The 26502-nt window shown below is 45.6% G+C and overlaps 1 protein-coding gene across 2 annotated transcripts in view; it reads right to left on the reverse strand.

Annotated features, from left to right (window-relative positions):
- Positions 1–26502, reverse strand: part of UBXN2A (UBX domain protein 2A) — a 97294-nt gene that overhangs the window by 40946 nt on the left and 29846 nt on the right. For both annotated transcript variants that reach the window (XM_085610603.1, XM_085610604.1), the window contains exon 2: positions 8409–8468. In XM_085610603.1, coding sequence (XP_085466729.1) covers positions 8409–8452 — 44 coding nt within the window. In that variant the 5' untranslated portion in view covers positions 8453–8468. The remainder of the gene's footprint in view (positions 1–8408; positions 8469–26502) is intronic.

Below are 26502 nucleotides of genomic sequence, written 5' to 3' on the forward strand. Positions count from 1 at the left end.
TTATGGTGCTGTGAAGTTCGTAATGACAAGCTCCCAGCACCATATTCTCTTAATGGCAGCACTGCACTTACAATGACTAAGAATGGGATTAGACACTGTAAGGGTAAGGGCTCATGCACCTGTACCCTCACCACTGGTATAGGGCACCCAGCTAGAGGGGTGACTGATCTATGCCAGGGCAGTGGGTTGTAGGCATGGCACACAGGGATGTGTGCCATGTCGACTCTTTACTTTGTTCTGCACCAAAACACGCAAAGGCAGTGTGTGTGTGTAAAGGTACAGGGCCTCTAAGGGTGGCATAAGTGCTGCAGCCCTTAGAGGTCTTCCCTGGTCACAGTGCCCTGGGTACCTGTGGTACCATTTACCAGGGGCTGACCTGTGGCCAGAGATGCCAATTGGGTTAGTTCCGGGGAAAGAAACCAGGCCCTGGGAACCTGATTGGCAGGGACCCAGGGCACACCAAGAAAAAATGCACCAGTAGTCTGGCAAAACGTAGGGGGGTTACTGCAACGGAAACCCACTTTCCTACAGTTGGTCACTAGCAATTGACTTCAAGACACCGGGATTACCAATGCACCCTCTCCCCACACACAAACACACACAGTTCCCAGAGCCCAGCTTCTGAGTTGCTGAAGACTTTGGCCATCTTGAATATGCCCAAAGTGGGTAGAGTTAACCCTGATAACTTTTACCCCATTGGTTAGGGCGTCCCCATGGGCCATTCCCACCCACAACATTGTTTCAGGCATAAATGTGGCATAAATCTGAAACCCCAGACACCCACTTCAGAACACTCCTGGACCTGAGGAAGGTCAGGAGAGGAGTGAACCTGCTGTCTGCAACCAGATAAAAGTCCATAAGGACTGGCCATTCTCTTTTACCTAGGACAAAGAAGTGGGCTCCAAAGGTCTAATGGGCGAACCCCTGTTTAAGTTATAGACACAATAAACTACAAAGGCCTTTTCCTCTAACTGCCTCGCTGACCTATGGCAATTGGACCTGGCCTGGACTATCCCGTTTGCCTCTGCCATGCCTGCCACCCTGTGAGTCTCCAAGTGCCTTCTCCGAGGACCTATGGTGATTTATAAATGCACTCCTGAGGTGGATTATAGTGCAGTCAGTATCCAATTGTGCCTAGGTTTTGTTCTACCACTACCATTGGTACACTGTGATTCTTAGTGCTATTTCGCTTTAAAACTTTAAAAATAAAATCATATTTTTGGTTTCCCTTATAGGATTTTTGACATCCTGATGTCGTTTTGTTTATTAATGTTTTCTCTAGAAGTCCAATTTACTTTCGGATTTTTACTGTTCTGAATTTCAATTTAATTACTGTTTTAGTACTACATAACAAATTTAAACATTGCCTCTAATTTAAGCCTGTGGTCCACCTTGACAAAGATTTTTTTTTCTGTAGGTGGATTCTTACCCACTAACAATCAAAGTTCTTAAAAACTCCCACTAATGATCTCAAAAGAAGCGCCTGACTGACACATCAGCAGCCTTATTGTATGCAACTTACAGGTGCTGTTTCACAAGTTGCAAATTGCGCAGAACAGACCACTGCCATTTTTGTAGTGCTACCATGGACTAGACGAGCAATCTTGTCCATTCTTGTGTGCACACACAACAAGCATTTGCAATGCATTAGGTCTCGCATTATTGAAAGTTCGAGTTATTGGTGTTGCAAATTATAATGTTTGTTAGTTTTGTTTTTGTTAAAAAATATCCCAGCAGTGGCTTAAGTAATCAAATAAAATCCACAAAGCAAGTAAGGGTGCAGCATCACAGGCTGTTACTTGGTGTCAATATTGTGTTGTAAAGGGGCCTCTATTTGCCACATTAGGTACTGCACCCTTACTTATGCTACTCCGGGTATATTTTTAACAAAAAATGCAATCAGTCTTGCATAAGTCTGAGGTAGAGCTATTCGCATTGTAAATGGCAGTGTCTTTTACCTATGTGTTATGGGGTGTAGTGGAATTAAGTGGGTTGTATTGGATTAGTTAGTTGTATAATTGTGTGGTATGGAATTGTGTGGAGTGGATTTTTGGCATGATGTACTGTGGAATCAAGTGGATAGTAATTATGCGGTATTGAGAATACTAGAATTATGTGGAGTGGGATTCGGTATTGTGGAGAGTAATTGAGTGGAATGGTATTTTGTGTTGTGGAGTGGTATGTAGTGGAGTTTAATTATGTGGTGCGCTGTTGAATTTTGTGGCATGATGTGGAATTGTGTGGATTGGATATATGTGGTGTTATATTCCATATTGGTACCCCAATATTGGCCCAGGTAACGTGACAACCTTTCACCTATATTCGTCCCTGCATTACATACATGACGGCTGCTAGGACTGACCCTTTACTTAGTTACAGTACTCCTTACAGAACGTGGAGTATTCCCTGAACAATAGGCTCATACATTATGCATGAGGATTTTGGATTCTCAGAAAATCAGCAGGACTATCATCTCCTACATATTAACTATGTACAAGGTTCACTCCCGACATCATCCTCAGTCCGACAGTGGCACAGCAAGTAGAACCCCTAGACATACCCTCTGGTATATAAACATCACATCTTGCTAAGATAGTCGGAGGAGACCACGACTTCCATGCCGACACACTGTCGCGAGACTCTGAGATTCCTGCATACAGATACTCCAGCTCGCAGCGGTCTGAACATCCCTTGCGGGGTGTCCAACTTGTGACCAAGACGGGGTCCCATAGTATCTCACTTTAGGTAATGGGGTGGACTTGATCCTAGCCAGATTCTTGGCGTTGACACCTACACACATGATTGGTACATCTAGTAAGGATTACATAGTAGGAGTATGCATTTTATGGTCATGTATTTTATATACCTGCCTGTATTCATGATTATAACAAAATTGTAGACATTTGCCATCCTTTCACTTTTCTAGTGCTTCTAATCATTTATATCTGTTACTGTCTGATGATTGTTTCAGCACAATTATTTTACACTAGAATGACGAATGTTCAATAAATGCTTAGTGAATACGTCCATAACGTTTATTCTGTGTACATCTCTGAGACTAAGTGAGCATGAGTGACTGAGCGAAAAGTATTGCACGGTTTTCACGATTCTGAGGGATCAGGGTTGTCATGTTCGATAGGTGCCAGGAACTATTCTCTCCTTGATAAGAGGAGTTTCTAGTGGCACTGTGAGCTAGCTGGCATACAGGCCAACATACCAGGTGGGGGCGTGTGGGATCAGTTCAGACACCAAGCCGGCAGTATATGTTGTCTAAACTTGCAGATCCTGTATAGGTTTTATAGGAACTACACGACAGTGGTGTGTTGTGTAATTCTGTTAAGTTGTATTATGTGTTTCGTGTTTAATTATGTGGTGTAGATTGGAAATGTGTGGAGTTGAATTGTGTGGGTAGGTTTGCGTTTTTTGGTGACGAGAAATAAAATATAGGTAGGAGTTAAGCTCAAGATCTGTGTGTTAAAAAAAGAAAGAGTTCGAGGTATTGGCTGTTGTAAATGTAAATATTTTACCTATGTGTTATGGATTGGAGTGGATGTATGTGGTGTGTAGTGGAATTATGTGGGTTGGATTGCAATTGTTAGTTGCGGCACTGTGTGTCATGGATTTGTGTAGTGGAATTATGTGGCATGGTGGGCAGTTGTATTATGTGGATAGTAATTTTGTGTTTTGACTGTATTGGAATTATGTGGAGTGAATTGTGTGGAATGGTATTTTGTGTTGTGGATTGTTGTGAAGTGAAGGTTAATTATGTTGTGTGCTGTTGATTTTGTGCTATTATGTTGAATTCTGAGTTGTAAATTGAATATATGTGTTGTTTAGTGGAACTGTGTGGTTTGGTGTTGAATTGTGTGGAATGGATTTGGGCAGAGTTGAATAGTGTGGTATGGAACAGTGCGGTGTTGAGTGAACATATGTTGAATGGAATTATGTGGCAAGTCTGGAGTGTATTTATGTAGACTGTTGTTATGTGGCTTAGAGTGGATTTTTGTGGGGTGTATTTATGTGGTATTGAGTAGGGTGCAATTAGATGTCGTTAAATTATGTGGTGTTGAAAGGTATTATTTGGACTTTAATTATGTAGTGTAGAATTGTGTGATGCTGAAGTGTGTGTTGTGGAATTGTATGTTGTTGAATGCTTGTTGTCTAGCTACAGCAGTGCGGAGTACATATAAAAAAGCCTTCCTTTTAAAAATAGTGAAAACATCGCACAAAAGCTTACGAAATACTATGTTAACGTTCCTACAATTTCTAGATAGAAAGCTGCCATGTTTACAGTTTGAGTGAGCAGAAAGATTATTTTTTTTATTCAGGTAAAGGAGTATTCCTTTTGTGGAAACATATGTGTCATGGTATGGTTATCTGCTGTATTGGTTACATTTAATATGCTCTGTTTACAGTCCCTGAGGTACCTTGGATTTTTGAATTATATTGTAGATGCTTTAGAAAATAAAGAGTTTAAAAAGGAAAATGTTTACAAAAGCAGCACACTATCCCATATTAATTTAAAAAAAGCATTTGATGATATCACAAATAATTTTAATGATAGGCTAGTAGTGTTGGGATTATTTCATAACTGTTTGTTAAAAAAGAAAAAGGAATGGATGATTTCGAGAACAATTCCTTGCTGTATCATATTATAGTAACATAAAACAGACATAGCCTTTGATTCCTCCTTATGTTATCAGGGTTGTCTTCTTACTGGAGCACTCATACAAAAGCTTGCAAGCAGTGTGAACACTTTGCAATAAACTCTACTTAAGAATGACACAAGGTTGGCTTTCACAGAGAGGTGAACAGAACATGCACAGTACATTCACCAGTCAGGAGTATTTTTAAAATAAACTAGCCGGTAGAATGGCGGTTTTGCTTTTTACGTGCAGATGAAAAAGCTTTGAAAAAATGCATTTAATGTCAGTACATGGAATGCATTTTACCCAGCTTTTTCATTTGTACTTAAACAGCAATCATTCCTGTTAGTTTATGTTTAAAATATAAATCCTGCGGGGTGAATATGTGTTTAGAAAGCACGTAGAATTTTATTTAAACAATATTATTTATAAAGTGCCCTCCCTCCTCCTATGTCCGCAGAGACAGGGCGCTTTGGACAGTATGTGTCTTTAATTCACTGTTGAGCAGTCTCTGCGGACCGAGGAGGAGGCAGAACACTTTATAAAGAATATTGTTCTTTTAAAAGCGCCACACTGCACCTTTGTGGAAGTTGTTTCTAACATATGAATCATGGCTGCAAAGCTCTCATTGATAAGAAAGAAAAGGTGACTGTGGGGAAAACTACATTTAATGTGGGTTTCCCCAAATTGTGTGTTTTCCAAGTTTAATCTTTCTCTGCCTTCATTCATTACTAAACCCTCTGTTTACAACTCGCATTTCTGCAGCAGCAATTTAAACAAGAAACAGGAGGAAGGGATGTTAGTGCTAATTAAAGCAGGGTGGGGGTGTAAAAGTAAAACTTGCAGGGTCAAGTAAAGAAGGAGGAGGGAGGAGGGAGGAGGAGAGGAAGCGAGCAAAAATTGTAAACAAGGGGTTGCAGATTGAAGGAAAGCATGTCCTGTGTGCGATAGGAGAAAGTCATTTAAGAAAATAGTGCCCACAGACAGTAAATAAAACATGCTGAGTAACACCACGGTGAGAGGGCCAGTCCTCATGGGAGGTTACAAAAGGAGAAAAGGAGATACTAAGGAGGGACTACTAAGCCTATTGATGAATCAAAAGCCATCATTTACAAAGGGCAGGAAGAGGAGCCAATTGTAAAGATGGGTGGAACATGGGTGGAGCTTAATGGCCATATGCTGAATCAGGGGTGCGGAATTTAATAAAACATCTACTTGTCCATGGGTTTGGTTGCTTCATAAATCTATTTGTCCTATAACAAAATCCACGTGTTCCTTTTGTGCCATGTAGTGCGCGGACAAATTATGGCAGTAAAATCATTTTTTAAGAGCTCTGATGTAGCCTCTCCGATTATGCCAGGGCTCATACCATAGTAGGGTTTCAATAGTAGCCATTCCCTTATGTTGCCACATTTCCGCAGATCTACATACTGGGGCTGAAGGTAGTGGCAAGCAATAGTTCCAGGGTTGAAATGCCTTTTTGAGTCTGTTCAAACCTACTAACTTGCATGTTTTATGGGTTTTCACCAACTATCCTTTAATCTTTTCCCTACTGAGAAAGGTTGGAACTTTATTCCTGACAATGGCAGATGTGAAACTTCTTTCGGGGGTTGGAGGGAAAGTGAACTTGCAAACACTCAAGATTTTTGCATGAGCAAATCTACACATGCATATTTGTTCATGCTAAAATGCAGCTCACAAATATTTTCTAGAAATACTATTTCATGGCCTACTTCTGTCAATTCCTGTGAATTCACTGAAGTTGTATAACTGCAGTTAATGCAAGGACATATACCATGGGTGCACTTTTGAGACTTTCTTTAATAGTTGGGCCCCTAATTAGGTCTGGCATTAACCATGACCTTTTGCGTTTATTAAACTTTTAATCGGTCTATCGGTTGCCTTCACTATGAGTGACGGCATTCTGCTCTTTCACGTGGAGCATATCAGCACACAAAGCAGTTTTGTTCAGTGCCAGAAACTACTGTGGCAATGTGTGCTTTTTGAGACCAAAATTTTTTTTTGCTTTTGCCAATGTTTGTCATAATGGTGAGGGCCCGGCAGCTCCCACACCAATAGGGTTTTACAAAATCCATGCCAAAACAAGATACACATTGACAAAACCAAAAGTCTAACCACCAATTTCAGACCTGCGGTCTTTGCCAATGCTCGTTTATTTTTTATGTTTCTCATAATCTTATTGAAACTGGTTACAATGATTTTCCATTATGAATAACTTTTGGAAATACTAGCATACATCAACACATTTTACCAAATGATCCTGCAAAGTAATGGTACTTACATTTTACAGTACTTAGGCTAAATGTTTTTTTTCCTACTGAAAGCAAAGACTTATCAATCTTTACATTCAAGCTTCTGGAAATATTTGCATCTAATCAGAAAGCATTCTGGGTGCATTAAACATCGCCTCATATTGCTAAACTTAAACATGTGTTCACATTTTTACAATGGAATCACTCTCAGTAGTGCAGTCTGAGCTTACAACATTTATTTACAACGCTCAGGCTAATAATGAAGGCTTTGTATTAATGAACCATAAATACAAGTTTGAACAGCATTAACACAAGGACACAAATATTACCTTAACTGCAGACAATGACATTCCCTGATCCATATTGCGTTACTGTAAGCCAAAGGGTTTGTGCTGCAGGGGGTTGGGCCTACTTGTCCCAAGGACAAAATACACATGAAAACTTGTTAACCTTCGAACCTGCCAGCGGCTGCCTCAGTTTGAATACATTCACTATAGCTGTTAATACATGGCTTTATAGAAATTGTTAAACATTCGAGGTTTTGATTGTGGCTCCATGTGGAAGCCAGCGATTTGTGTCTGTCTACAGATAAGGGTCGCTTGACCAGCACTTTCCTGAATACCTTTAATCCTGCATGCAATCACACTGACCTTTTAACCCCCCCCTCCCCACCCCCACCTTCCCTTTCACTTTTTGGGGCACTAATGTCGTTTTTAACAATAATGCAATGTTATGTAAGACAAATCCTTCTGGTCCATTGTGTTTAAATAACAGTGTACCCGCTTGGTTGTCTGACTTGCTTTATGTTTTCTCAAATGTCTTTCCCAATTTTTCCGGGTTTTTAATAAATATGTACTGGGACCACTTCTCAATGTACTACAGATTGGACATAATCATGATTTTAAGGGAAGCATTGGTCATGGGGCTAGACCTAGCGTTTCTGCAATACAAAGTATTATTATCTAGTAGTAATTTGGCGAGTTGTACAGATGTGATAATAAAGTTTAGCTCCAGTTAAAAACGAACTCAACTCTTATTACATCTTCTCAACATTCTGTACGGTCTTATACGTGATAGTGAGTACAGAGAAATGTATTATAAAAGTGGCTGCACTCACTGATACAGGAGGACAAGTGCATGTTCGACCCATTCACTATGCAATGTATCAGTAGCTGCATTTACAAAGTATGCTGGAGTTCTTGACAATACTTTACTGAAATTACCAGACACACACTAAGTCAAACGGCATTCACTTCCGACTAAACTAGATTGTAACTTTCATGATTTGACAAAAAATATTGTTTGAAAGGATTACCCAACGTAGCCGCTCTCAATTTATCTACCACCGTCCAGGTTCCAAGAGTCAAACCATTATTAGAGGGTCCCAAATTCTCAAATGGGGACATCTAAACTGAGAAACCCCCATATGAGAAGTACATTGAGATGGATTGGGGATGGAAATTCTTTTTTTTACAATAAACATATGTACCTGTCGTCTCGTTTGACAGATGACATTTTTTCAACTTCCCTCATCTTGCAACGTCTCGCTCTAGGATAAAAAAAAAAAAGTTACATGACAGGATAACAGTAACAAAGCATGTTGAAAAAAGTTCTCAATCTGCATTACAAATCATTTTATATCATTATTGTTCTACAAGCAAAATAGTTGTATTGACATTTCTCAGTCTTTTTACGCCTAGCGTTAGCCAAACCCCTTATTTTCCTAATATTATATGTAGTATATACCTATTTGAAGGGGTTTCAGCAATCTCCCTTTATCCATTGGTCTGTTATGTCGTTCATATTTTGCTTTTGCCCACTACAGCATACAGCATGGGGCAAATGGTCAGCCTACTCAGCCACTGGTGACCTGAACTTTGAGTGACTGCATTTTGCCCTTTCACAAGGAGCACATCCACACACAAGGTAGTTCCCATCAGTGACAGTGTTTTTGGTTTTCCTTTATTACGACTTTAGTGTTGCCATTGTGATTAGAACCTGGGGTGAAATCAGGACCTTTCTGCAAGTGAGCACAGGCCACAGGCCACATGCCACACTTTATCAGTTGCTGTCTCCTGCCAATGCTGTTGTAAATTCCTTTTGAAGTGTCCTTTATTTATCGAACTGCTGGCTTTTCACAGCATAACAGATTTCCTCCATTTGCAACTGTTTACTACTAATGTATTCTCTTATTACTATGCATGCAGTACAGAAACATAAAACTTCAATATTTTACATGTGAATTCATAATGGAGCAATGCCTCAGAACACGTTTATTCTGAACTCAATTTCACTAATGGTTCTATATCAACCTTTGCCCAGGAAGAAAGTCTACCTTTATGTTTAATTTCTAGCACTGTTTTGAAATTATTTGCGTCTTCACCTTTTTTTTGCTTTCTTTCTCTTGCTTTTTATTTTCTCTCTTGCTTTTCTTTTTAGGTCTCGCCTAGGCAGCACTCATGTGCTGCTCGAGGAGATGACCTTTTGGAATAGGTAAGCTCTTTGCAAGCACTCGTACTTGTGGCGGCATCCACCTTGCGGGAGCAAGCAGCGGCGCGCGCAGGGGCCATTTGTTTCCAATTAGCGCTGCTCGCTCCCGCAAGGTGGATGCCTCCACAAGCACGAGTGCTTGGAAACAGCTGAGCGGGCCATCTGTTTTTTCATGTCTGCGGGTGCGTGCTGCAGGCCTGTTACTGCTGTTCCGGTCTGGAAGCGACAAAGCTTCCTCTCCTCTTAGCGCTTGTACCACCACCCCTCGGGGAAATTTTCGCTCATCCAGGACATGTTTCCCCCCCCCCTCCCCACTTGTTTTTCTTATCCCACCCCACGCCCACATGGCTGCTGAGCCACTTCTCTATGATCACGTCCCAAAGAGTTCTCTTGTTTGTACAGTCTGCTCCACTGAAATATGTTAGCATTAATGTATGCCCAGAGTGTTTTTGCATGTGAGTATACACGTTTGGACCCTTCAACGCGTCTGCATTTTTCGGTTGCATGTGCTACTGAGGCTTGTATATTTTCCACTCGCATTTCTAAGCTGCTTCTGCGCTCCACTGTTTGTCTCTGCTGTAGGAGAGTAGGGTCTGCAATCCCATGATCACCCAGATTTTTTGCTTTTGCTTCATTGGTTTACGACTTTCTCCGGCTGTGGGCCTGCCAATCAGACCCACAGCCTAGCTGTTCTCTCTCGAAATTAACACACATGTACGTTAGGTGCATCCACTAATTGGAACTGGGCCACCTTGTCAGTCCCTGTCTCAGCATACCACAGGTATCCAGGGCATCGGTGTACCCAGGGCCTACCAGGGGCTGAAGCATGTATTATGCCACCCCTGGAATGGCCGCCCAAATCTGACACAACTGGCTGCACGACAGCTGGGGCCACGTGGTGTAATCACCCGTTGCTGTAGGTGTAGTATTCCTACACCTAAAACCCTAAAATGGACACATGGATTCCTATCAGTCACTCCTATAGCAGGCCTTATCAATCCTGAAGGCAGAGTGCAGGGAATCATGTGCGACGGTGCTCTGGCGCGAGCTGAGCCCGTCGACGGCTTGCGGAACCAAGTCCTAATAGCCGTTCCATGGTGACGCGGGCCAACTACTTTTAAGGCATTATAATCCTTGCGGTTATTTGCTAACTTTGGCATCGCATCACCTATACATGTCGAGTAAGGTGTCATACGAATGGGAATACGAACCCCTCGCCAGTCCTGGGGACGGGGTTAGCATTCCCCCCTTTTAGAGGGACACGACATGGAAGTAACCTTGAACCCCGGTTAAAGTTGACTCAAGCCTCAGCATCACAAAATGGATGCTGCCACCAGACACAAGTCTGACCTCCTGCTGCTGGGGGACCTTCCAGCAAAGGGAGCTTGGACAAAGGGTTTCCTGTCGAGGGCGGTGTTAGCACCATCCCAGACAGGGTTTGTGTATCCCAGGTAGGCAGGGCTGAAAGGAAGGTGACTGCAAGTGGCACCCCGGTGCTCACTGTGCATAGCCCGGCTCAAACCAGTTTCGGGGGCACACCAGCCCCTGAGCTGGCGCGAAGCCGGACAAAGGATAGGGGTGTAACCACCCCCCTCCTGGCTCCACCCATAGGTAGAACCTAGTCTCGGGCCAGCCCCTTTCTCTTAGAATAAAGGTAGGAGCGAGTCCCCTTCCCAAATTGGATAATCAGATAATCGGATAACTCCGAATCACGAACCACTTTCCACGAAAGGAACTCTTGACTATTTCTGAAGACTCTCCCTTGTGGCTAAGGAGTAGCCACCCTGCACCAGCAGGCACCATCTAAGCGCTTGCGGTTTGCTGTAAGTCTCTCCTACGGATCAAGACTGCCCAGCTCGACGAGACCCGAGTCCCTGCCATCTCTGACCTTTTACCTACCTCATCAGCCCAGCTGAGAGCCGTAGGTGTGACGAGACCTGCGGGACCGGCTATCTTCAGAACCTGCACGACGCTTATCTAGCACGCCCACCGAGGGACCCTCGAGTGAGTGCACCTAGGGTTTGAGAAGCCCTAACCCTGAGCAGCTCCAGCATCGAAGTCTGCCTCCCCAGCATCCCCGAGATCTGCGTGGGGGCCCTTCCGCTCCTTGTTGTTCACCGCGTTGTTCGACCACTTGCCGACCGGCTTGTGGCCCTCTTCACGACGCACCACGATTGTTTCAGCACTAGTCTGGTTGCTCCAGACTGGCTCTTGCTCCCCTTCAACAGAGGAGTACCACGGACCCTCCTGGTCCACTCCCGACGCCATCTTGACTCCCCCGCCTGGGTGGCCACTGCCAAGATCCGCTGCCCCTTCCTGGGCCCAGCATCATCGACAGCAGACACCTTCGTGGGACAGCTCGCCCTCCATCCTGGTCGCCGCCGCGCCTCCTGGTCCGAGGAACAGCCGAGTCCGACGTCACCCACTCACCTGGTCGAGGTGACTTCAGCCGGTACCCTCCTGGTGCCCACACGATCGCTGGCTAGCGGTTGAGAACTGAGTCCCCTCTGCTTTCAGGTTTTCCTTCACCACCGATCCAGGCTTGGATCGCTCTGAACATCGTCACTGGTCGCCTGCCAGCAACTTCTTCTTTCAGGCTCCTGAGACTACACGAGGACTCCCGACATCTTGACGAACTTCACGCAGCCGCAGCCTCCGGGCTAGGTAACTCGAGCATCTCGGTGCTCCATCGCAGGTTCGCTCTACAAGTGTCCAGTTCCTTTTTCGTTTAGTCCCACTGATCGGATCACTCCGGAATCAGTATCTCCAGACTCTAACCATTCGCATTTCACTGTTAGTGTAGATGGTTTCTCGTGCCCCTCGGGCACTTGTGTAAATTGTGCAACTGAAGTATTTTCCTAAGAGTTTTGTAGTGTGCTTAGCTCCCTGACTCATAAAGAGCCAGGGTAGTCTTGTTATAAATAAATATCCTTTATTTTCATAACAACTTGTGTGGTGTCCTTTCACTTGGTGTTCAAGGGGTATATGTGATGGTAAACAGCTGGCTTAACACGCCCTCTAGAGTTTAGCCTAAGACTGCTCGTATCCACGCTACTAGGATAGCTGGTCTAAAAGGTTGACTTACAACCAATCATCAATAAGGGTCGTTTGGAATGATACACAGTGATCACTAGAATAGTGAGCACTACATATCAGGCCAACTTCTCACATTGGTGAGCAGCGGTTGGGATTTGAGCTTGCTGTTGTTTTACCACACACGTATCCTAAGAATATCGCAGTGAAAGATCACATAAGTACCCAGGTACATATAACTTAACTTAGAATACTCCGAGTTCTACTGAACCGGCTGTTGTAGTGTAACAGGGCTTAGCACACCCTGACTACAACTCTTAGCAAGGGATCAGTAGGTAAACCCATAGTGTAGGTAGGTGCAACACTTACACCTCACTAGAAAAGCATGTCGGTCCACGGAGAGTCTGCAGGGACTCCCTTAGTGGTCAGTGACCCTCCACAGGTCGTGTCACGATATGCAACTCTTAGCTTCAAGGAGATGAGACAACTGTGTGCCTCCCGGAAGCTAAACCAGGGTTCTAACCCTACCATCGCAATACTGATAGGTCTCTTAGAGGCGTACGATGCTAGGAGGTCCTCTAACCCAGGTCCCCCCAGTGCAGATGGGAACATGCCTCCCTTAGAGGGAACCCTCGGTGACCCAGACCTCGACCTCCACACAGAGGAGGAGGACGAGGACGAGTTATCGGGAGACGAGGCAGACAAAGGTCCAGTGGTAGTCGGCAGGCTTACAAGGACCAACTTAAGCAGGCATGAGAATGGAACTGGGGGAGCCCCGGGCCCACGCTCAAGCAGGCTTAACCTTGGGAACGGACGAGCTAGGTCTCTCTCCAGAGGCTCTGGCAGATCGGTTCATACACATGTCTCTCAGGCCCCTTCTCAGAGAGGAATGACTTCCCCTCAGAGGAGGGAGCATGAAGCGAAGATGCGGGAGGTCAATCTGAGGATCGAGCGGGAAGAACTTGCCCTCGCCAAAGAAAGACTTGCCTTAGCCCGAGAGCAGAAATTAAGTGGGTTAGATTCCACTGGTGGCAGCGTTCTCAATAGAGAGAAAGACAGGGGTATAGACACTAGACACCTGAGTAAAATAGTGCCCCCCTTTAAACAAGGGGACGACATCCACAAGTGGATAACTGCCTTGGAGAGGGCCTGCACTGTCCAGTGCGTCCCCCCAAGTCAGTGGGCAGCTATACTGTGGCTTTCCTTTGAAGGTAAAGGAAGGGACAAGCTCCTCACTACAAGAGCTGAGGATGCTAACAACTACCAAGTCCTGAAGAACACACTGATTGATGGGTTCGGCTTAACCACGGAACAGTACCGGGTGCTGTTCCGAGACACCCAGAAAATTCAGTCTCAGGATTGGGCTGACTTTGTCGATTGTGCCACTAAGGCTTTGGAAGGCTGGTTGCTGGGTAGCAAGGTTACTGATTACACAGGATTGTACAATCTCATCATGCGAGAACAGATTTTAAACAACTGTCAGAACCAATTGTTGCATCAGCACCTTGTCGACTCGGATCTGACCTCTCCCCAAGAATTGGAAAAGAAGGCAGACAGATGGGTCAGAACAAGGGTCAAGCAGAACCAGAATCAGAACCAGGGTGGTCAGAAGAAAGCAGACCAAAAGGGTAACAAGAACGAACAAAATGACCAGAAGTCTTCGACAGGTCCCCAACAAACCAAAGAGGGTGGGGGTCAGGCTTCACAGAAGAAGAAGACTCAAGAAGGCCAGTCAAAAAGGTGGTGCCAATACTGTAAAAGTAAGACTCACTGGTTTAGTGAGTGCACCAAGAAAGGAGGGCAAACTCCTGCCACTGCAGCCCCTAAGGCACCTGCGCCCCCTAGTACAGTCAGCAGTGGTAGTGCGCCTCCCAAGGCATTAGTTGGGTTAACCTTGGGAACCGAGGGGAGTGACGACCTAGTCGGCACGCTCACTCAGGCCGTCCTTGTCTGTACAGGGGATATGGATATGTCCCCTGATGCCAGTCCCAATACTTTGGGCAAATACAGACAGACACCTTTGATAAATGGAAGAGTGGCTCAGGCCTACAGGGACACGTGTGCCAGTGTCACCATGGTGACGCCTAACTTCGTGGACCCTGGACAGATCATGCTAGGTACCAGTTACCTAGTGACCAATGCCAGCAACGTCACTACCAATCACAGTATGGCAGTTGTTGATTTCTCCTGGGGAGGGGTAAGTGGCCCGAAAAAGGTTGTGGTTAGTTCAGACCTCCCCGTAGAATGTCTGTTGGGCAATGATTTGGAAACGTCACAATGGTCAGAAGTGGAGCAGAGGACTCACATGGAAATGTTAGGTTTGCCAGCACATGTCCTTGCTGTGACCAGGTCACAGGCCAAAAGATGCACCACTGAACAGGTGCTGGATCCTGGAAGAACGGACCAGACACCTTCCAAGAAAAGGAGCAGTAAGGGTAAGGCTTCGCCTTCCCCCTTGCCCCAGGTCGTGGATCAAGTCTCCGAGGAGGCTGACCTTAAAGAACTGAGGGAAACTGAGCCGCAAGAACTTGAACATGGTCAGGTTGAGTTTCTGGGCTCAGGGGGACCCTCCAGGGAAGACCTGGGGAAGGCACAGTTAGACTGCCCCTCACTTGAACCCCTCAGACAGCAGGCCGCTGCTGAGGCTGCAGGGAACGCCACGGGTACCCACAAAGTGTACTGGGACGATGGACTCCTGTACTCTGAGGCAAGAGACCCCAAACCTGGTGCGACCAGAAGGCTGGTCATCCCCTTGTCTCTGAGAGGTTTCCTTCTCACCTTGGCCCACGAGATTCCCCTTGCAGGTCACTTAGGCCAGAATAAGACTTGGGGCAGAATTGTTCCACACTTTCACTGGCCCCACATGTCCGAAGATACGAAGGAGTTTTGCCGCTCCTGTGTCACTTGCCAAGCCAGTGGTAAGTCAGGTGGCACGACAAAGGCCCCCCTCATACCACTACCAGTGGTGGGGGTACCCTTTGAACGGGTGGGGATCGACATTGTCGGACCAATGGAACCCCAGACAGCATCAGGGCACAAGTTTATACTGGTGGTGGTGGACCACGCCACCAGGTATCCTGAAGCTATTCCCCTTAAGACCACTACGGCACCTGTGGTGGCACGGGCCCTACTTGGAGTGTTCTCCAGAGTGGGCTTCCCTAAGGAGGTCGTCTCAGACAGAGGTGCAAACTTCATGTCGGGATATCTGACTGCTATGTGGAAGGAATGTGGTGTCAACTACAAGTTCACCACACCCTATCACCCACAATGCAATGGGCTGGTTGAGAGATTCAACCGGACCCTAAAAGGGATGATTCACGGACTACCTGAAAAGCTTCGGCGGAGATGGGATGTCCTGATACCCTGCCTCTTGTTCGCCTACAGAGAGGTCCCGCAGAAGGGGGTTGGCTACAGCCCTTTTGAGCTTCTGTTCGGACATCCTGTAAGGGGACCCCTTTGTTTGGTAAAGGAAGGATGGGAGAGACCTCTCAGAAAGCCGGCATCAAACATTGTGGACTATGTGCTCGGTCTCCGCTCGCGGATGGCGGAGTACATGGAAAAGGCGTCTAAAAACCTTGAGGCGAGCCAAGAATTACAGAAAGCTTGGCACGACCAAAAGGCTGTCCTGACTGTGTATCAGTCTGGACAGAAGGTGTGGGTGCTGGAGCCAGTGGCCCCAGCAGCACTCAAAGACAAATGGTCTGGGCCCCACACGATCATTGAGCAAAAGGGAGAGGTCACCTACCTGGTAGACCTGGGAACTCCCCGGAGCCCCCACAGGGTGCTCCACGTAAACAGGCTCAAGGCATATGTCGACAGGGAGGGCATGGGCTTGCTCATGGCCACAGATGAGGGACAGGAGGAGGAGAGTGACCCTCTCCCGGACCTGCTCTCTCAGAACCCTGACGATGGATCAGTAGATGGTGTTGTCTTTTGCGGCAGCCTCTCTGGACATCAACAAGAGGATTGTAAACAGGTTCTTCAATCCTTTCGACATATGTTCTCTCTGACACCCAGTCAGACCAAGTGGTGTACCCACGAGGTCGACACTGGGGACAGTCTGCCCGTAAAGAGTAAAATCTATCGGCAACCTGATCATGTCAGAGACTGCATCAAGACAGAGGTGCAGAAAATGTTGGAGCTGGGGGTCATTGAACCCTCGGACAGCCCCTGGGCTAGTCCCGTAGTGCTCGTGCCGAAACCTCACACCCAGGGCGGTAAGAAAGAGATGAGGTTTTGCGTGGACTACAGAGGTCTCAATGCGGTCACTAAGACCGACGCCCACCCGATACCAAGAGCAGACGAACTTATCGACCGGTTGGCCTCGGCCAACTACTTAAGTACGTTTGACCTGACAGCTGGGTATTGGCAAATCAGGTTAGCTGAGGAGGCCAAGCCCAAAACAGCATTTTCTACCCCGGGTGGGCATTATCAGTTCGTGGTAATGCCCTTTGGTTTGAAAAATGCACCTGCCACCTTCCAAAGGCTGGTGAATCGAGTTCTCACTGGGTTGGACGACTTCTGTGCGGCGTATCTGGACGATATCGCTGTCTTTAGCTCCACCTGGGAGGATCACCTGGTCCACCTGAGGAAAGTGTTAGAGGCCCTGCAGAAAGCAGGCCTCACTATCAAGGCCACCAAGTGCCAGATAGGGCAGACACAGGTTGTATACCTGGGCCACCTTGTAGGTGGAGGCCAGGTTCAACCATTGGAGAGCAAAATACAGGCCATCCAGGACTGGGCTCCTCCAACCACCCAGACTCAGGTTCGAGCTTTCTTGGGCCTGACTGGTTATTACCGGAAATTTGTCAGAAATTATGGATCCATTGTGACCCCGCTAAACGACCTGACAAGTAAAAAGATGCCAAAAAAAGTTCAGTGGACAGCAAGCTGTCAGAAGGCATTCGATGACCTAAAGCAGGCCATGTGCACAGCACCTATCCTAAAGAGTCCAGACTACTCCAAACCATTCATTGTCCAAACAGACGCTTCGGAGCTGGGTGTGGGAGCTGTTCTATCGCAACTGAATTTTGATGGTCATGACCAGCCCATAGCTTTTATTAGCAGGAGGCTGACCCCCAGAGAGAAGAATTGGTCAGCTATTGAGAGGGAGGCCTTTGCTGTGGTTTGGGCCCTGAAGAAGTTGAGGCCATACTTGTTTGGCACTCACTTCAAGATTCAGACCGACCATAAGCCCCTCTTGTGGCTAAATCAAATGAAGGGTGAAAACCCCAAACTACTTAGGTGGTCCATTTCCCTACAGGGGATGGACTTCACAGTGGAGCATAGACCTGGCACTGATCATGGCAATGCAGATGGGCTCTCCAGGTATTTCCACTTAGAGCAAGAAGACTCACCTGGTCAAGGTTAGCTTATTGTCCCAAAGTTTGGGGGGGGGGTCATGTAGGAGAGTAGGGTCTGCAATCCTATGATCACCCAGATTTTTTGCTTTTGCTTCATTGGTTTACGACTTTCTCCGGCTGTGGGCCTGCCAATCAGACCCACAGCCTAGCTGTTCTCTCTCGAAATTAACACACATGTACGTTAGGTGCATCCACTAATTGGAACTGGGCCACCTTGTCAGTCCCTGTCTCAGCATACCACAGGTATCCAGGGCATCGGTGTACCCAGGGCCTACCAGGGGCTGAAGCATGTATTATGCCACCCCTGGAATGGCCGCCCAAATCTGACACAACTGGCTGCACGACAGCTGGGGCCACGTGGTGTAATCACCCGTTGCTGTAGGTGTAGTATTCCTACACCTAAAACCCTAAAATGGACACATGGATTCCTATCAGTCACTCCTATAGCAGGCCTTATCAATCCTGAAGGCAGAGTGCAGGGAATCATGTGCGACGGTGCTCTGGCGCGAGCTGAGCCCGTCGACGGCTTGCGGAACCAAGTCCTAATAGCCGTTCCATGGTGACGCGGGCCAACTACTTTTAAGGCATTATAATCCTTGCGGTTATTTGCTAACTTTGGCATCGCATCACCTATACATGTCGAGTAAGGTGTCATACGAATGGGAATACGAACCCCTCGCCAGTCCTGGGGACGGGGTTAGCATTCCCCCCTTTTAGAGGGACACGACATGGAAGTAACCTTGAACCCCGGTTAAAGTTGACTCAAGCCTCAGCATCACAAAATGGATGCTGCCACCAGACACAAGTCTGACCTCCTGCTGCTGGGGGACCTTCCAGCAAAGGGAGCTTGGACAAAGGGTTTCCTGTCGAGGGCGGTGTTAGCACCATCCCAGACAGGGTTTGTGTATCCCAGGTAGGCAGGGCTGAAAGGAAGGTGACTGCAAGTGGCACCCCGGTGCTCACTGTGCATAGCCCGGCTCAAACCAGTTTCGGGGGCACACCAGCCCCTGAGCTGGCGCGAAGCCGGACAAAGGATAGGGGTGTAACCACCCCCCTCCTGGCTCCACCCATAGGTAGAACCTAGTCTCGGGCCAGCCCCTTTCTCTTAGAATAAAGGTAGGAGCGAGTCCCCTTCCCAAATTGGATAATCAGATAATCGGATAACTCCGAATCACGAACCACTTTCCACGAAAGGAACTCTTGACTATTTCTGAAGACTCTCCCTTGTGGCTAAGGAGTAGCCACCCTGCACCAGCAGGCACCATCTAAGCGCTTGCGGTTTGCTGTAAGTCTCTCCTACGGATCAAGACTGCCCAGCTCGACGAGACCCGAGTCCCTGCCATCTCTGACCTTTTACCTACCTCATCAGCCCAGCTGAGAGCCGTAGGTGTGACGAGACCTGCGGGACCGGCTATCTTCAGAACCTGCACGACGCTTATCTAGCACGCCCACCGAGGGACCCTCGAGTGAGTGCACCTAGGGTTTGAGAAGCCCTAACCCTGAGCAGCTCCAGCATCGAAGTCTGCCTCCCCAGCATCCCCGAGATCTGCGTGGGGGCCCTTCCGCTCCTTGTTGTTCACCGCGTTGTTCGACCACTTGCCGACCGGCTTGTGGCCCTCTTCACGACGCACCACGATTGTTTCAGCACTAGTCTGGTTGCTCCAGACTGGCTCTTGCTCCCCTTCAACAGAGGAGTACCACGGACCCTCCTGGTCCACTCCCGACGCCATCTTGACTCCCCCGCCTGGGTGGCCACTGCCAAGATCCGCTGCCCCTTCCTGGGCCCAGCATCATCGACAGCAGACACCTTCGTGGGACAGCTCGCCCTCCATCCTGGTCGCCGCCGCGCCTCCTGGTCCGAGGAACAGCCGAGTCCGACGTCACCCACTCACCTGGTCGAGGTGACTTCAGCCGGTACCCTCCTGGTGCCCACACGATCGCTGGCTAGCGGTTGAGAACTGAGTCCCCTCTGCTTTCAGGTTTTCCTTCACCACCGATCCAGGCTTGGATCGCTCTGAACATCGTCACTGGTCGCCTGCCAGCAACTTCTTCTTTCAGGCTCCTGAGACTACACGAGGACTCCCGACATCTTGACGAACTTCACGCAGCCGCAGCCTCCGGGCTAGGTAACTCGAGCATCTCGGTGCTCCATCGCAGGTTCGCTCTACAAGTGTCCAGTTCCTTTTTCGTTTAGTCCCACTGATCGGATCACTCCGGAATCAGTATCTCCAGACTCTAACCATTCGCATTTCACTGTTAGTGTAGATGGTTTCTCGTGCCCCTCGGGCACTTGTGTAAATTGTGCAACTGAAGTATTTTCCTAAGAGTTTTGTAGTGTGCTTAGCTCCCTGACTCATAAAGAGCCAGGGTAGTCTTGTTATAAATAAATATCCTTTATTTTCATAACAACTTGTGTGGTGTCCTTTCACTTGGTGTTCAAGGGGTATATGTGATGGTAAACAGCTGGCTTAACACGCCCTCTAGAGTTTAGCCTAAGACTGCTCGTATCCACGCTACTAGGATAGCTGGTCTAAAAGGTTGACTTACAACCAATCATCAATAAGGGTCGTTTGGAATGATACACAGTGATCACTAGAATAGTGAGCACTACATATCAGGCCAACTTCTCACATCTGCTGATCGGCAAATGTTGTTTTAGAGTTTACCTTTGCACCCCAACCCCTCCGCCACCACCACCAACAGTATGTGCTTTCAATGACAGTTGGTCATCTGTGGCGTTCTGACTTTCATGTGTAAGAAGGAGCCTGAAGTGAGCGAGACGTGACATGCATGTAATATTAATACTGCTCTTTTTATATAGCGCAACATAACGCACCTCTGCTGCACTAGGCACTGTGCATAACCGATGTCGCTTTTGCCCAATTAATAGTACTCCATTTACTCACATCGGAAATATTTAAGTGTCAACTTGCCTTGCCTGAATGCGAACTTGTGACTTTAAGGTCACTGCATTTGTCACCGGCGGTGTGTTTAAATGTCAAATTATGTAAACCTCTGCTTTAATGATGGAAATAGGGAGTTTGGACTGTCTACGTCTGTCCACAAAGACTATGCCAGTTACCCCCAAGGCCTTGATTTCCTCGGATTCAGTGACAATACTGGTAGTTGTTTTGCTTTAATCTGTGTTCCAATGTCATTTGATATGCATTCCAATGTTATTTGATATGCGTTTCATGATTTAACCAATGTAAATGTTATACTGGTCATACTTATTTAATAGGTATCAAGCAATTCTTTCTTTTTCTTTTGAATATCATTTTCCTCAAAGTAATTGTGTTCTCCTCGACAGAACCATTGCAGCTCATTATATACATACCCAGGTTCTGAGGGACACAGGGTCGCCCCATTGTTGCCATATACTACTGGTTGCAGAGCAGGAGTGTGAAGGGATTATATTACACAGTATAGCTAAAACACTTAATCTGCCGTGTTCTGCACTAACTGGAGCTTTTTCACCGGACAAGGCCTGTGCATAGACGGGATCCTGAATCAACCTGCGTCCAAACAAGGACAATTTCAAGCCAGGCAAGCGAAAGCGAATGCAATGTGATGTAATTATACACAGTAAAGACCCTCGAATAGGGCCGGAGATTGTAGGTCCCAGCAGAGGCCTCTGAAATACAACACCACAACTGTTTACAGCAGGACAAAGCTTACTTCCAGTGCTTGCGGGACATATGCAAATGAGTATGCAAATACGGGTGCCCGATCCCAAGCCTGGATGCCACGAACTGCTGCCGCGAGAGAGGAACTCCCTGATCCGCCGGAGTGTCTAAGTGTGCAAGTGTGAGCAGAGTCCGTGTAGAGATGCCGGTGTCCTCAAAGAGGTGGGGGCCACCTCTTTTCTGGAGAGCAGCAGCTGTGCTTGCTAGGATGCTGAGGGCGCCTCCCTGGGAGTGGAGGGGACCTCCTGCATCCACATGCCAGGGCACTAGAGCCCAGACTGTTAACCTGATGTCTGTGACTGTCGCTTTCTCCAGCAGGTAGAGTTGGTGCCATTCTGTATTGGATTGTTCTTCTATAACCAGGGCAACAGAATTATGCGATCGAATGTGCCACCACATAATTATAGATCTGCCACTTTTGCCACATAAACCATAATCTGCTGCATAATCTGCAGATTTTAACAAAAAGAAAAAAATGTTGCCGCTCAAACTGTTCAAAAGTTAATAACAATGCAGCAACTGGTGTTGCAGCGCAGTTGAGGGCGTTTTACAAAGGTTGACTGGTCACCTTTCCTTATTGCTATATGTGGGTATTAAACTGGTACTAATGAGGTGCAACCAATGCCCAGACAGTGTTAACAAGTGCAACAAGCATTGGCATTGCCAATAGGTCTTGCCTTTAGGACCTTATAAGTTTTTGGTTATCCAGCACAATATCCTTGGTGCAACAACATCAACTGTTGCATGGCTAAACACTTATAAGGTCCCAAAGGCGAGACCTATTGGCTATGCCAATGCTTGTTTATCTTTCCTTCATTTCCTTCTTTCTTTATATATTTCCTTCCTCTTCATTTTTTTTTACTTCTTTCCATCTTTGTTGCCTCTTTCCCTCTCTCCTTTTTGCTTTCCTTTCTTTGTTTTTTCTTTCCTTCTATCTTTCTTTCCTGCCTCCATTCCTTTTCTTACTGCCTTTTTTCTTCCTATTTATTTCTTTTTCCTTAACTTTCGTTCCTTCTCTCCTTTTTCCTTCAGTCTTTTTATCCTTTCTTTCAATCTTTTTTGATTTTCTTCCTTCTTTCTTTTTTTCTCAAAGGCAAGAAGCTGGCAGAACAATTGGCTTTTTTAAGCCTGTGTTAGCCAACACCTTTGGATTTTACTAAAATGATGTGATTGCAATAGTTAAAGGTGTTTTCAGGCACACTTCATCCATTTGTCTACGGTTATGCCAATCACATTTTTATCCAACGCACTCAAGCAAGCATCAAGGAGCCCTCTTCAGCCATTGGCTGATTCACTAGGAGTTATGACATGCTGCTCTTTCACAATAAACATATTTACACACAAAGTAGTTCCTTTCAGTGCCAGGGAGGAAGGGAATGTGTGCTTTCTTGAGACCAAAAAAAAAACAATGTTGTCTTTATTCGATGTTATTTTTTTAAATTGATGAACACCTGGCAACTTCCTGAACAAGAACCTTTTGCAAAAAACCATGACAAAATAAAAAAAAAGAATTGCTAAAAGTCTGGTGACAATGCCAGACCCATTGGCTTAGCCAATGCTCATTTAATTGATGTGTAGCTCAGAAAACATAATGCAGGTTTAATCACAGTCCCCACTCATGGGTTGTTCGCAAGTCTCCATAAAATGTCGTTTATCTCCACTCTGCACAAAGCTGTGCTATCACAGACTCAATCTGTACTCCTTCTCAGAAGGATAAATGTGAAATGCAGATCTATCACAATCTGCTATTTCCTTTTTTGTGCTACACGATCTGTTTCTTCTTACTAATCAGCTTTTCAAGAGCTTTTTAGAATTATGAGACCTCCACCATTGGACAACAATTCCCTTTTAAAACCATATATATTCTGCCTTGAGAGGCAAACTACGTTTTATAAATATTATTTAGTTGACATGGAAAAGTTACTGGTGCTTTGTGAATTGTAATACACGTGAATTGTAATACACATAGAAACAGAACAATACTTTAGAATGCTGTTACAAGAATAGTTCCCTTATGATCCTTAAATTAAGGAACAAAGAGTAAGTACTTGGAATTTTACTTCTCCATCATGGGATTCAATGTTCATGTTCATATAGTGTCACCAGATTTCTCATGAATACTGAAGCAGAGAGGAAAACATCAATTGTCCTGTCTTGCCTATTAGTCCAAAACATGTGAAGTTAATTTAAGGATTTAATGTGTGTAGCAGAGACGCTACTCTTCAAAGCATGGACAGAATCTTTCTGAGGTATTTCTTCAACAACTGTGTCCTAAAATCTGGTCACATTCACTTTGTGGGGTTTTTCAACATTTGCAATGTTTTTAAAGTATCTTTTAAAGATGCTTATAATGGGTAAGTTGTCGAGACATTCGCCGACTCTTTATTTCTTTCTAGAGTTCTGGTGGTTACTAAATCCTAGGAAGCCTTACTGGCTTGCACTACAATGGTAGGTCAGGAACATACACTACAACGGTTGTTCTCTTTGTACTTTGACAAGCAGTACCGCAGCATGTGACCAACTATGGAATGCCCTATCCGAATTTCTGACCTTCATATATGACATTAGCCAGGTTACCTCACCCTACTGACAACTCCAGTGAGTTGACCTATGTTGATTCCCTCTTGTGCCATTCCTGCTCTCATTGAAGCTGTTGTTTCAAGCGAGAAAACATGAGAGAAACTAAAACGTAGTTCATGAACCGAAAAAAACCAGAGAGCTTGCCAAATTCTCACAGAGTTTGCATTGTTGGTCCTAGACCTCTATGGAGAGCTCCTAAATACAAGACATCACCAGCATACAGAGATACAGAATGCCACACTCCATTTATTGCAATATCTCTGTCCCTTGCGGATAGAATTGTAATTCATCCGAGATCAACTTCTCAAAAGTGAACTTTCTTCTTTTCCTGGGTGCACAGTGAGAAGTCTGTGCCTCTTCCTGTGGTGGTCGCCAAGCGAGAATTTTCCTTGCGAAAGGCCGCATGTATATTTTATGTTACCAGACATCAGGCACCTCCGTAAGTTCAATGCCCTTGGGAGTTTGCTCAATTACGACCTTGATGTCAAAGCCCTCCTGTGTTTCTACGCTTCTATCGTTACACTGTCTAGAGTTCCTTTGCTGTTCTGTGCAAGAGCCCCAGTATTTTTATGCTTCCAAAGCAAAAGTTCCTTAATCTTGCTCTTCAGTGCCTAAGAGTTTCTACATCATGCTGCAGGATTCCAATTTGCACAATTTCAGAATTTTCATCTTCATTGAAGATTTACTCTTTGTATAAATTCAGCTATTCATTCTTTCTCCAGCATATGGATAGTGTTTGAATTTAATCAAACCCTGCAGTCTTAAGTGTCATAGGAATTATTTTTACCATAACCAATGAGGCACATGCTCCGTGTTAATTTGGAATCAATCACAGTTGTACTCTAAATAGTGTAAGGTGCCAATTTAGAGATACCTCTAGGCCTTGATAAAGCTTCAAATGCAGTTGCCAGCAGGTTCCATTAATACAAAGATATAGGGCCCGATTTAGATATTAGTGAGACTACTGTTGCCCCGCCACGGTGGTGGTTATAAGTACTATGTCAAGCTGACGGCAGTCTGCCAGCCGTATTTAGAAGTGGCATCAACAGACTGGTTCCCGCCGTGGCGGCAATCTTCTCAGCTGGCTAACAGTACTCTATCGCCGAGCCAAGTCAGATGTTTCCGTTGTGCTGGCGGTGTCCTGGTGGCGGAGTCCTGACGGAGTGAGGCCATGGGGGTGTGGAAACTGGTAAGTACTACTGATCATTATCTCACTACACATGTATGTTGTGAATCTGTCAATACGTATATGTAGGTAATGTACAATTGTAGTGCCAGAGGCACTCCCATGTATTGGAACCACGTGATGACCCTTCGAGTACTATTGTTTGAATTGATATTTTGTGTTTTATTTCCACATTTAACATGCATTTCGTGTTGCCTCAAAACTGCAGAGTGGGAGTGTTTTCACAGAGTAGAACAGCCTTGCCCGGAACAGAACGTGTGGGATGTGCATTTGAAAGCATGAGAGAGAAAGGTGTGGAATGTACTTCTCTGTCTCGGAGTGGTGTTATAGGCAGTGGTGCCCAAATGTGCATTTTGTACATAGGGAAATGAAGTATGTGATGCTATATGCAGTGGTTCACAAATGTGCATTGTGTTATACATTGGGAAGTTTTATGAAGTTTTTACTATTGGCTTAGACATGCCCTAATGCCATTTTGAATTCTGACTGTCTAGCTTTAGCATTTTTTGCACACAAGCAGGCCCTCCAGATCACTCCAATTCTTTAGGATATTCACATTCAAGATTGCTTTGTGTACTTTTGGAGATTTTTTTACTTTCTCAAGCTTTGCTAAGATAAGGGGCTGGAATATGTGGTATCGTAGACGAATACGTGAGAACTCCTTTGCCTTTGGAATGCTTGCATGGAGAATGGCCAAATCCAGTAATTTTCCTTAGCACAGAGGAGATCCTCTCGGAAACTTCTAGTGCATTGAGATTATAAAACTGGGGGTGTTGACTTGGAAAAAAGATTTTGGAACTTGAATGAAGGACGGATGCACCTAAGTCAGTGTAGCATTTCGCGGCTTGCTGAGTCTCTTGACCCCGGCTGTGAATCCCCAAGTCTGGAGTGGCCTAATATGAAGTTATTGCAGCCGGCGATGTATTTTCTCTGATTATTGGCATTGTGATTTGTGAGAATGTGTCTGTGACAACATTTAAGTCTCCAGTACTTATAATCATTTGATGTATTTAGTGTATATATCTTTTCATGCTTTCCGTTGATTCTGTGTGTCTGATTACTTACATTTAACAGTGTTTATTTCTTGCAGTGGACGTCCAGTATTATCATTATTACCTGCTTGTATTTTATTCCATGCATTTAACAGTTACATTTGCTTGCTTGTAAGTGCGTTATTATTGCTTGCGCACACACATATATATATTTATTATACACACACACATTTATATGTTGTTACATTTGACA

Source organism: Triturus cristatus, chromosome 6 (assembly GCF_964204655.1).
Source record: "Triturus cristatus chromosome 6, aTriCri1.1, whole genome shotgun sequence".
NCBI lineage: Eukaryota > Metazoa > Chordata > Amphibia > Caudata > Salamandridae > Triturus > Triturus cristatus.